The sequence below is a fragment of the Rattus norvegicus genome, chromosome X, assembly GCF_036323735.1.
Source record: "Rattus norvegicus strain BN/NHsdMcwi chromosome X, GRCr8, whole genome shotgun sequence".
Taxonomy (NCBI): Eukaryota; Metazoa; Chordata; class Mammalia; order Rodentia; family Muridae; genus Rattus; species Rattus norvegicus.
The window spans coordinates 33,098,317-33,111,360 of NC_086039.1; the positions used below are offsets into that span (position 1 = coordinate 33,098,317).

Genomic DNA, 13,044 nt, shown 5'->3' on the forward strand with positions numbered 1-13,044 from the left:
AGAAATCTCCAACATGATGAGTGTTTTCTTTCACTGTAATAGCAGATAAAGTATTTGTTTTATTTTTACTGTTTTAGTGCGAGGGCAGAGGTAATGTATTATAATAGGCATTTCTTTATTATTTATTTACATGTTTAGTCAGCGCCGAGATTCAAATCCACTGCTACATGTGTACTACACAAGTACTCTACCCATAAGGACACCTCTAGCAGACTGCATATCTTTAAAACAACATGCCAGGGCCCTAGAGAGACAGCTTAGCAGTGAATAGCACCTAGCTGCTCCTGCAGAAGTCCCAGGTTGCATTCCCAGGACCTACCTGACCACGCCCAACTGTCTGTAACCTCAGTTCCTGGTGATCTGACTCTTCTGCCCTCTGTGGTCACTGCATTTAGCTAGAACACATATCTACATACATGCGGGCAAAAAGTATGCATACATGAAAATCAATAAATCTTAAAAAAGAAAGATTCTTTTTTATCAGAAAGATTCTCTTGCTTTAAGAGTCACAAAGGAATTGAGGAGGTGGACTAGTTTTTTGTCTTACTTTTGCTTCATGTTACTGTCAAAAGCAATTGGAGGGGGGCTTTATTTTAGCTCTGAATTCCAGGATATAGGCCATCATCCTAGACACCCACTGCTGAAGGAGCTGGAGAGAACTGATTACACTGTAGCCATAGTCAGAGAAATAGATACATACTCGGGTTCTGGATTTTATCTTTTTATCACCACAGGGCCCAGCCCATGGAATGGTGCTACACACATTCAGAAGTCTCCACTCCAATTAACTGAATTAAAAATAATCTCTCACAGGCATGCCCAGAAGCCGACCTGATCTAGACAGTTTCTCGCTGAGACTCCCTTCCTAGGTGATACTAGATTGTATCAAGTTGACAAGCAAAACCAACCATCACAACTTTCTGCATTCTAAGTGGTGAGAGCCAAGTCCAAGTGTGGGTGCTCATATATGGCTAGAGTCAGACTGGCAGTCTTCTTTTTGTCCTTAAGGAAAGAAAGGATCATCTCACTTCATTCTAGAATCTATTCTCATTATTAGAGCTAAACAATACTTGTGGAAGATCATCAATAACTGCCTTATTGCTTCATTGAGTGGATTTACTATGACCCAAACTTAAGGTGAGTTCTTGTTACAGTATGTGGCCATATCAATGCACTAGGTTTCCAACACAACAGACTCCTCCTTTCCTTCTTCTATGAGCACCCTTTAATTTCCGTTAACAGAACCTATTCCCTCTTTAAGACGCTAAAGTTAGAATGGTACTCGACTCCCTCTCTTTAACTGAACTTCTACATAACCATGGTAGCAAGCAACATTGGAAAACCATTACTCCTTGTGTATTTGTATCCCAGATCAACTGTTTGGAGTCTCCACACATGTACCTACTACCAACGTAGGAATGCAAGGGCCCAACATAAATGAGAAAACCAATTCATAATCTCACACCTGAGTTTGCTTTCTAGTATCCATTTGAATGGACGCTTCATTTTAATAGATGATACCACTCTCCATTTATACCACCTAGGAATATGATGTTCATCCTTGATACCCATGCCTTCCTTTATCTATATCTAAATCTACTTCTATCTACCTATCATCTATCATTCTTTATTTCTTTCTCCCCCTTCTACCCCTCTACATAACATCATAGATTCTTTCACCTGGATATCTGCAAGAGTCTCAAAGGATCTAGACAACTTCTGCATATGGATTCAAGAATACACAGGGCATAAGAAATTGAATCTGGAGAGATTTGATTAAAGTCCTCAAATGGGCCCACCAAGATGATTGAAACTGTATTGGAGAGGAGAACCAACTCCCAAAAACTACCCTTTTACTTTCACGTGTGCAGTGGAACACATCACACAGACACACACATACACACATACATACACACACATGCATACGGCTGTGTAGGCCATATGCTTGCTGCTTCAGCCTCTGTGAGTTCATATGAGTTTTGCTCAGTCGATTCAGAAGGACTTGTTCCCCTGGTGTCCTCCATCCTCTCTGGCTCTTACATTTTTTATGCCTCCTTTTCTATGGAGTTCCCTTAGCTCTGAGTAAACTATTTTTCTTTGGGTTTCTCTATTTGTTCCCTTATGCCATAGTAGGAAGCCTTTCTGATGATAGGAATACAACACCAATCTATGAGTATAACAGAATATCATTAGTAGATATTTTATTGTTTCTTTTTGTAAACCAGCATTATTTCATTTTACCCCAGGCCTCTGAGCTATCTAGTCTCTGATTCTTGGTCTGTCAGTGTCAAGCTTGGGTTCTGTCTTGTGGAGTAGGCCTTAATCAAACCAGACTTTGGTTAGCTACTCCCACAAGTTCTATGCCACCGTCGTCCTAGCATATCTTGCGGGCAGGACATATTGTAGGAGAAAGCATTTGTGTTTGAGGTAATGCTTACCTTTCAATTTGAATAGACTTATAACGCCTAGCAGAACAAAAGCAGTGATTAAAATATATCTTATATTTAAATATCTGTATAATGTTTTATTAGCACCTCATCCCCTATGAGATTCTAAACTACCTAAGAGGACTTAAAAGGAGTGAAGTTGTTGATCATGGAGTCCCAGCATGAAAAAGAAAATGGCTAGAATTTTCAAACTAGAAAATTCTTAAGTTCTGCACTTGTATTCTTCCTTTACTTTTCTGGATTCCCTCCCCCTGTACATAAATTTGCATCCATTAGCACAGCTTTAGACACAGCATATAACAGTACTATAGAACCCAGAATAATTGATCAGGGGCCGTACTGGTAAGTGGCTATAAGTAGGGCCATTGTATTTTTAGAAAATGCAAAACTGTTTCTTCCATTATGGCTTCAATAGAGAGGAACACTGTTGGGGCTTCCCCAAATCTTTGGTGAGCAGGTAGCTTTTTTGACCTTGCTCATATCCTAGCAGGGAGAGCTATGACCCATGTAATGCTGCACCAGACTACTTCTCTATGTTCTGTCTTTCAGCTTGGCAAATCATCATTTTCTGAAGTAGTCACTCCCAACACTCCTTCAGCTCACACTGGAACGAAAAGTGGCCATTTCATATAATGTTAAGAACTGTGGCATTGGCCATATTGATTCTCTCCTTATAAGGTTTCTCAGAATCTCTTTCTGTTTTGTTATGGTGCTAGGGATGGAATTTAGGGCCTGTTACATGCTGGTCAATTGCCCTACATATACAACTCAAATGTGTTAGAATCTGTAAGTAGTGATGTGCATAATGACTTTTTTAGTATAAAAGTTATTTCCCAAATTTGCAAAGCATTGTTTAAATGCAAATTAGAGGTAAAGGTCTCTTTTGAACATTTGTATGTCTCTCTCGTCCTTCTTTTTCTGGTCTTTCTCACTCACGTTTTTGTTCCTTCTCTCTCTGTGGATTGGTTGAATATAGAAAGGGTACCTGAGGCTCACTGAGATCCAAGGTCACCATGAATGCCACTATTGTTGTCTGCTGACTACCTTCGGGGCTCTGGCCAACCCACACAGAGCTTGGGATCCAAACTCCTATTAAGCAGTTATTAGCAGCAAATATTCACTCAGGGTGAACCAGATAGACCCCACCGAGGCATTATTAAAATCCTAACCTTAGGGGAGCTCATTACAGATACAGCATGTTAGTATCCACACAACACCTGTTTCATGTTTGTGCTGTTCTCTAGACTAAACTGCACATAGTTTCATGGCACCCGGCTTCTTCATGTGTTCGTGACATTTCTCTAGGAGTCTTCTTGCTATTTTATCTTCCCCCAAGCTCTTTTCATTCTTCTGACATTTTAAATTTCAATGATTCTGACACTGATCTTTGGCTAATTGTTCCCATTAACCCTTCTATTTTATGGCTTAAAATCAATATACATTTTTATTAAAGGCTTGGGGAAAAGAAAAGGTTCTGTCAACTTCCTATATATAAATGCATTTTATCTACTCCAGGCACATCTTGCTGCTACTTATTGAATCGAATGTTCTTTAACTCGATTATAGGTGAAATTTCCACATCTCTTTTCTTGCCCATGGGACTCATTATTCAATATTGCATTTTTCTGCCCTACAGTAAACAGCATGCATAATAGCATTAGACTGTTTGCAAGGCAGTCCCTAAACAAGCAGTGATTGAATCAAATGGACCGAAAGTTCAACATTTCATAGGGTCACACAACTATGAGGGATAGAAAACTAGTTTGTCCTCTCTTAGCTATGAGCTGAAAAAAGCCAGTCAATCATAATGGGGATATAGAAGCATCAAAAAATATCACTTCTTAAGCAGGGTCAGATGACCTTGAAGACAGATCAATAAGGAATCCTTAGACCTATTCCAGAAGTGTGTTAGAGGGACTCATTGAACTAAAAGCCAGAGTCTGACTAAGAAGAGTTGAGACTTGGCTGAAGATTCTGAATTTTTAACGTGCCAGGCATGCTCATGTCAAAGATCCTGGACTATCCTTTGAGGAAGAAAACTGTAGAGTTGTTAGAAAAGACTAGCCAGTGACTAACCACCAGCCGGGCAGATGTCTCAATGAGTAAAGCACTTTCTCAACAAGCAAGAAGATCTGAGTCTGTATCACCAGAGCCCACACAAAGCTGAACATTGTAAAGCGTGGGCTGTAATCCTAGCACTCCTGTAGGCATAGAAGAAATGGAGCCAGGAGAATTTCTGGTATCCGTAGCAGTAAACAAGAGATCCTATTTCAAATAAGATGGGTGATAAGGACTGACACATGAGTTAGTCCTTTCAACTCCACAAGTGCACTATGGCATACACATATTCACACACATGGGCCTATTCTCTTTCTCTCTCTCTCTCTCTCTCTCTCTCTCTCTCTCTCTCTCTCTCTCTCTCTCTCTCCCTCTCTCTTTCTCCTTGTCTTTCTCTCTATCAACACACACACACACATACACACACACACACACACACACACACACAGAGAGAGAGAGAGAGAGAGAGAGAGAGAGAGAGAGATTGATTGATTCTAGGCCAGATTTAACATATACAATACCAAATCATTGTTTGGATATGTAGAAAGGTATCAATAAACAAACTAGTTTTTGTCATGAAACATGTTCATTTTACACGTGGGTAATTTAAGTGTAGTATTTTCCAGCTGCGCATGCTCCTGAAATGTACTGATTCTTAATGGGGTTAGCATAACTAATAGAGGGCACACTTGGTATATCATAACAGGGGCATTACGTAGGTAAGGACTCCCACTGAGCAAATACCATCAGGTACCTCAATTAACAAATCTAGAAGAAGGGTCGATAGAGCCATTTCTCCTAACTTTCCTAGGGAAGGAAAGGCTAAAATACAAAGCATATTTCAATCTTTCTTTTCTACTTGCAGAGAAGCTGATGACATGCACAGTTTCAAAAATGGATCCTCCAACGGGGAGTGTGTATACAAAAAGAAAACGTGCTTGGTGGAAGACAGCTTATCGCTGTCTCAGAAATGTGTCCTGGAAATGAAGCATACAAAATAAGATGGGAACTCAGTCAATTAGGACCATATAACGTAGTCATTACTTGTCTGGTTGTTCTGACAAAGGCAACTATTGAAGAAAGGGTTTACTTTGGCTTAGAGTTCCAGGGTATAGAAACCATCCTGGTGTAGAAGCATGAAAGTAGGAAAGGGAGGTGGTGGGCCACATAGCATCCCGTTAAGAAGCAAAGAGGAACGAAGGGTGGTGCTCTATCAACCTCTTTTTTTATTCAGTCAAACCCCTCAACCCATAGGATGGTGTCCATCACAGTCAAGCTGCGTTTTCTTACCTGCATTAGCTTAATGGAGAAAATCCTTCAAAGATATCCCATAGGTTCTCCCCACAATGGGATTCTAAACACCATCAAGTTGACAATGAAGAATTAACTAACACCAATGAAAGTGGAAATGGCTTCAGCCTTATTGTTGGGAGGACTAGCTGATGTACAATATATCTGTGTTGTGTCGTGCTGTGGTTTGGAGGACATACCACTAAGCACATTAACTTAGCAGTAAAAAAAAAGAGGGCATACAGTGGCCTGTATTTGGTGGGGTCTAGCTCTTAGAATTGTTTATGTGATCACTAGTAGAAAATGACACTTTGGCATTCAGCTCTGAAAAATTAATTCAGAGGTTTAATGCAAATCAGTAGAACTGTTTAATCTTTTAAACCCATGATCCAAACAAATTATTCCAGAGACCAATTATTCAATATTGGAAATTTCTCCAGAGAGAGAGAGACGGAGAGACAGAGACAGAGACAGAGACAGAGACAGAGACAGGCAGAGACACAGAGAGAAACAGAGAGGCCTGAAAAGGTATTATCTACATTTCATGGCCCTTGGAAAGAGAAACTACTTCCCCAAAATCTCTCCTGAAAACCACTCTTTTTAAGCAAATAGGTATCATTTGTGTGCTCATTAAATGGATTTTGCTTTACTGGGTCTGTGAAATCAATCCATTCGTTGCTTACCTCCTCTCGATAATGTATCTACCAACTTGTCTCTATTGGAAATGGATCCCCCCCTCTTAGGCTAGGGACCAAACAACCTTAGGATGGGAGAGAGGCTATATTTCTAGATGACGATTATTTCCAAAGAAATGTCACTGAAATGCAGACAGGAAAAGCAGAGGGCTTTTTTTGTTTGTTTGTTTCTTTGGCACAGCATCTCGCCTGGCACTCTTAAGGTGAGAATAAAAGGGCAAGTTTGCATCTACAAATAGCCACTGAATTGAATCAGTAACTCTTCTGGGCTTTGCTGCCAATGGAGAGATTAGATTTTTTTTTTTTTTTTTTTTTGCTCCCAAATGAGATAAGTGGTGGGCTGTTCTAAGAGAGGGTTCTTGGATTAAACACATCTTTGAATAGGTGGTAGTGCCCTCAGAGCATTCTAGAAGGAATTTACCTGAAGAATTATGAAATAAAAGATTTGTGGAATTCACATATTTGCAAATTTAAAGTCATTACAATAACTTTAAATCCAAAATGATTCAAAGATCATAAAATGACAAAAATGGTTAGGATATGGGTTGGAGAGATTGCTTAGTGGTTAATATACCTTGTGCTCTTCCAGAGGACCTACGTCCAATGCCCAGCATCCACATCAGTCCAATCACCAACAATATGTAACTCCGGTTCCCAGCTTTTGATGCCATTTCTGGCCTCCATGGTCACCCACACATGTATGTTCATAGCTAAAGAGAGAAATAAATAAAAATAAAAACAAAATATCTATATTTTAAAATTTTTATTTTACTTGTGTGAATATTTGTCTACATGTATGTGAATAATCTACCATGTGATTAGAATGTTCAAAGAAGTCAGAAAAGGACATCGGATTTCTTGAAACGGGCATTACAGATGATTGTAAGCCACCTTATGAGTGCTGGGACCCAAACCTGGGTATTCTGCAAAAGCAGCAAGAGATTTTAATTACTATTACATCTCAACAGCCCCTAAAAACAAAATCTCAGAATAGATTGTGATAAAAATTTATGCGAAGAAAGCAGGGTGTATATATGTGTGTATATGTTTGAATCCATAATTACTCAGAAAATATAATTCAAAAAATGTTTAATCTTTCCAGAGAGATGCAACACTCTGAAACCATACTTAATTAACAGCAATTGTCTTCATGGTAAAATATGTATTTCTCTGCTTTTCTCTTTCCTTATTTCTTTAAATGAGCTTATCATACCTCTGCTTTTTATAATTAAGATTTGATGAAAGACATTAAAAATTAATTATAAAAACAGGTTGAATTATGACTTGTACCAATTACTTAATTTCCTTTGGTACATCAAGATTGTTTTAAACCAATATCAAAAGTAAAGTTGTGAGGCATTATCACTGAGTGCAACAGAACAAAAGCTTTTTATCTACCTATCATGGTGTCTTTCATGTCAGATATTCCATGTCTTTGTCACTGCTCTCTTACCTTTTCAAGTAGATACTCAGGCCCATTCCTCAAAGCCAAGATCTCAAAACCAGAGTTCTTTTGGCTTGTGTGCCCGGTGGGCCATGAATAATTATAGCCTTAGTTCTCCCCACAACAGCCCCATGGTAACTTGCTTTGTTAGACACTAACTTAGATATTGCTTGGGATTTTAGAGGTGTGCTGCTTGCTCTGTTTACAGCCTTACTGTCTGTCTTCAATACAACCCACTCTCTGCATGCAACTTGCTGGAGTTTACCCTTTCTACCCCCTCAAAGAATTAGGACAGCTCCCATTTTATCCAATACCACCTAGTCTATAAATAAAGGCCTATGAGAGCAGTTAGAGACATTCGCAGTTTAGCCAACATTCAATGCTCGAACACTTTATATTTTTGGTTGTGAGCCTAGCCTTTAACGGCTGAGCCATCTCTCCAGCCCGCTCGAACACTTTATAACAGTTACACGTATCTCCGTGTTGATTGATGATCAACATAAGGTAGATTTAGAAGTACCATGGAATCATACCTATACATGTCTATGAGGGAGTCTATGCACTGGTTTAATTGAGGTGAGAAGATCTACCCTAAGTACGTATGGTACCGTTCTATGGGTTCAGGTTCTAGACTGAATAAAAAGGAGCAAGTGAGCTAAGTAGTAGTATTCATCTTCCTGTTCTTCCTGATTGTGGGTAAAACACAATCAGCCACTTTTAACTCCTTCCATTATTACTTCCCCTTCATTAAGGACTGTGCCCTTGAATTTTGAGCCCAAATGAATTCTGTGTTCCTTGATTTTGTCAGCACATTTGATAACAGTAACAAGGAATGTCATTATCACAATATCATTGTGGAAAATAATAAAGAATTCTGTCTCTCTACTGTCTAACGGTTACCCCTTTGAAGCCATACTGGGCATGTTCCCTTTTCTTTGGAGTGGTTATCTTTCAAGCACGACAGACTCACTAAAATACTGTCTAGAGTGGGTCTTGCTGGCCCCCATTTAGTCATCTTTGTATGAATGAGATGATTATGTTTTGTTGTTACTGTTTGTTTTGGGTTTTAATTGGTTTGTTGGTTGACTAGTTTTAGTTTTGGTCTCCTCCCAGAAAGGTTTTTCTTGTTTGTTTTTGTACAAACAATTTCACCCATATATTCAAGATGCTCCTCCCATGAAAGGAAAGCCTGTTTAAGAAAGTGCATTTCCCTGAGGATCCAGCTATACCTCTCTTGGGCATATACCCAAAAGATGCCCCAACATATAAAAAAGACACGTGCTCCACTATGTTCATCGCAGCCTTATTTATAATAGCCAGAAGCTGGAAAGAACCCAGATGCCCTTCAACAGAGGAATGGATACAGAAAATGTGGTACATCTACACAATGGAATATTACTCAGCTATCAAAAACAATGACTTTATGAAATTCGTAGGCAAATGGTTGGAACTGGAAAACATCATCCTGAGTGAGCTAACCCAATCACAGAAAGACACACATGGTATGCACTCATTGATAAGTGGCTATTAGCCCAAATGCTTGAATTACCCTAGATGCCTAGAACAAATGAAACTCCAGACAGATGATCAAAATGTGAATGCTTCACTCCTTCTTTAAAAGGGGAACAAGAATACCCTTGGCAGGGAATAGAGAGGCAAAGATTAAAACAGAGACTGAAGGAACACCCATTCAGAGCCTGCCCTACATGTAGCCCATACATATATAGCCACCCAATTAGACAAGATGGATGAAGCAAAGAAGTGCAGGCCTGAAAGAAGACAGGAGCCGGATGTAGATCGCTCCTGAGAGACACAGCCAGAATACAGCAAATACAGAGGCGAATGCCAGCAGCAAACTATTGAACTGAGAATAGGACCCCCGTTGAAGGAATCAGAGAAAGAACTGGAAGAGCTTGAAGGGGCTCGAGAGCCCATATGTACAACAATACCAAGCAACCAGAGCTTCCAGGGACTAAGCCACTACCTAAAGACTATACATGGACTGACCTTGAACTCTGACCTCATAGGTAGCAATGAATATCCTAGTAAGAGCACCAGTGGAAGGGGAAGCCCTGGGTCCTGCTAAGACTGAACCCCCAGTGAACTAGACTGTTTGAGGGAGGGCGGCAATGGGGGGAGGGTTGGGAGGGGAACACCCATAAGGAAGGGGAGGGGGGAGGGGGATGTTTGCCCGGAAACCGGGAAAGGGAATAACACTCAAAATGTATATAAGAAATACTCAAGTTAATAAAAAAAAGAAAGAAAGAAAAAAAAAGAAAGTGCATTTCTTTAAAGAGCTGTGTCATACCATCCTTTAGCTCCTGTGCTAGAAAAGTAAATATAGTCTCAAGTGATTCCTTTAAATTGTATTCTTTAGTATCATAAATGTAGGGTAGCACTGTGTCATAGGTCTGCACATTTTTGACCTATGTTATAACTTGCAGAAGCAACCAGACTTAATCTGAGTTCAGTTTTTGATTCAGTGTCTCATGTAGCCAAGGCTGGCTCCAAACTTTCTATGTACAGAACCCTGTAAGGTTGTAGATGGCACTAATGTGGTCAAAGGACAACTTTGAGGAAGATTTTCTCTTTCTATCTTGTGGGTCCTGATGATCAAACTTGGGTCATCAGGATTTGAGGAAAGTGTCTTTACCCACTGAGACACCCAGGGACTAAATTAGTTATGTGAGAATGGGTTGCTCTAACTTAAGGCTGCCCTTTATGCTTGATAACTCCTATATATACCCACTTGCCTCTACTTTCTAACATGTTCTTACCACTCAAGAGTAATAACTACATCAAAGTGCAGCTTCCTGACTTTGGATTTCCAGTTCCTAGAACCCATGAACAGAATCAACTTCCTTCCCTTATGAATTGCCCATTTGAGGTATCCTGTTACAGCAACAAAAACGTACTGAGGCAACCAGCCTAGCACAGCACCAGCTCTACCTGGGTCCTTTTTGAATGTACATAATATTAAACCTCAGTTCAGAGGTACTGAGTCATAATCTGCATTTTCACAAGAGCCCCAGAGGATTCATTGGTTTAGTAGGAGTTGAAAGCCAACCAACAAACCAATTAAAACCCAAAACAAACATTAACAACAAAACATAATCATCTCATTCATACAAAGATGACTAAATGGGGGCCAGCAAGAGACACTGTAGATGGTATTTTAGTGAGTCTGTCCTGCTTAAAAGATAACCATTCCAAAGAAAAGGGAACGTGCCCAATATGGCTTCAAAGCTACCAAATACTTTATTTGAAGCAAAAGCAGTCACCAATTGCTTATTTAGATGCGTTTAAGGATTCTTCAGAATCATCTTCCCACTCGTCCAGGAAGAAGAGGAGCTCAGTTGCTCTCATGCTTCTATTGCGTTCAGCCCAATCACCATGTTGCAAAAACATGCCGAGATAATGAAGAAAATAAGCATCCTGTATCCAGTGCTAGTTCATCACCACCAACACTATGAATTGTCAGGGTCATATCCGAAGAACTTTTTGTTTGGTTTGGTTGTTTGGTGTTTCAAGACAGGGTTTCTCTGTGTAGCCCCAGCTCTCTTGAAATTCATTAGGTTAACTAGGCTGGCCTGAAACTGAGAGATCCATCTGCCTCTGCCTCCCAAGTGCTGGGATTAAAGGCATGTGCCACCACCACCCAAAGATCTTGATGGGACAAAATAGCCACAGTTGATACATTACCTGACATGGCCCCATTGTTTGTCCTGAACTGCTCCCCTGTGCTGTCGTTTTCCTGGGAGTTCTAGCACTTTATCTAATGAGAAAGATCACTGTTCTTATGCTGTATGCACTTAAGGAATATGCACATATACATAAACTCTGATTGAAAGTGCATGACCATAAACTGAGCAAACTTTATTTATTAGGTACAAGCTTGCAAAGCCCTGTTCCAACTAGAGAAGCAACTGGGTCCCTGACTTACTCTATTTTAAAATAGCATATTTAAGGTACAAGTTTACCATGTGGTGATTTGATTACACACTGATGCAATTTTATTATGTATTGAAGATACTTAGGCTCATGATTGATTAGAAAAATCTTTTAACAATTGATTTTGGGGGCTGAGGAGATGGCTCAGTAAGTGGGCAAACTGAGGTTGACTACCATGAATCTCCAGATATCTGGGTGCAGAGGCGTCTGTAAACCCAGTACTCTGATGAAGAGATGGAGTGCAGAGACAAGACACTCCTCAGAAGGCTCACCCAGATAGCAGCCAACGATAAGGGGTCACATCTCATATAACATAAAGGCAAAGACTGACGCTTAAGCTTGTCGTCTGACTTCCATAGAACATTCTACCCATTCTCAAATACATAAACACATATACAAACATACAGCACCCACAAATGCACACATAAACGAGTTTTCTCTCCTGGTAATTTTAAAAGTTTTGTTCTAAATCGTCTAATCTGAGCCAGATCATCTGAAGCATCAGTGGACAGTTGGCACTTGCACGGGAAGTTGCTTGCTCCGGGTAAGCATTTGGCAATGGCTGCAGACAATTTTGATTTTCTTAACTGGGAAGGGATGAACCACATGTCTGAAAAAGGGCACCGATATTGTGAGATGCTACACAATGAACAGAGCAGCTTCTCAAACCAAGAATACCTTACTGTCAAAGGTCAATAGTCTAAGACCAAGGAAGATTTATCTGAGCTCAGAAATTTAAACTAGCTTAGAGCCAACTCTCTCCCTGCTCCCCTATCCTCCCCCCTTCTCTCCCTCCCTCTGTCCTACCCTCCCAGCCTGAATCATCTTCAGCTGATAAGTTGCCTCTTCCCATTAGAACCACACACATAAAGCCACACAATCACATGCTTTGGTGCTTATGTTTGACGAGAACTTTCTGTTCCTGACCACCTTGGTTTCTTCACAGAGAGAGCAAACCCAGGGTGATGATTTCACTGCTCCATGTCGTTTTCCTTTATCATCCACTTCCTGAAGGTTTTGTTTGTGTTTCCAAGGCTCATATTTAGAAGGGATGCCAGCACTAATTTGGAAGCAATGTTGAGGAATTCCCATTACAAATACTTTCGTGTCCCATGCAGTTGGCAATAATCTTCATCGGGATAGAGTGAAAACACTTTTT

At 40.1% G+C, this 13,044-nt stretch overlaps 1 protein-coding gene across 1 annotated transcript in view; it reads left to right on the top strand.

The window, feature by feature from the left end:
* Mospd2 (motile sperm domain containing 2) overlaps positions 1–7,234 on the top strand; it is a 53,488-nt gene extending 46,254 nt beyond the window's left edge. Inside the window, exon 15 of the mRNA XM_039099873.2 lies at positions 5,371–7,234. Within this exon, the coding sequence (XP_038955801.1) occupies positions 5,371–5,379 (9 nt within the window). The 3' untranslated portion in view covers positions 5,380–7,234. The remainder of the gene's footprint in view (positions 1–5,370) is intronic.
* The last annotated feature ends 5,810 nt before the right edge of the window (positions 7,235–13,044 follow it).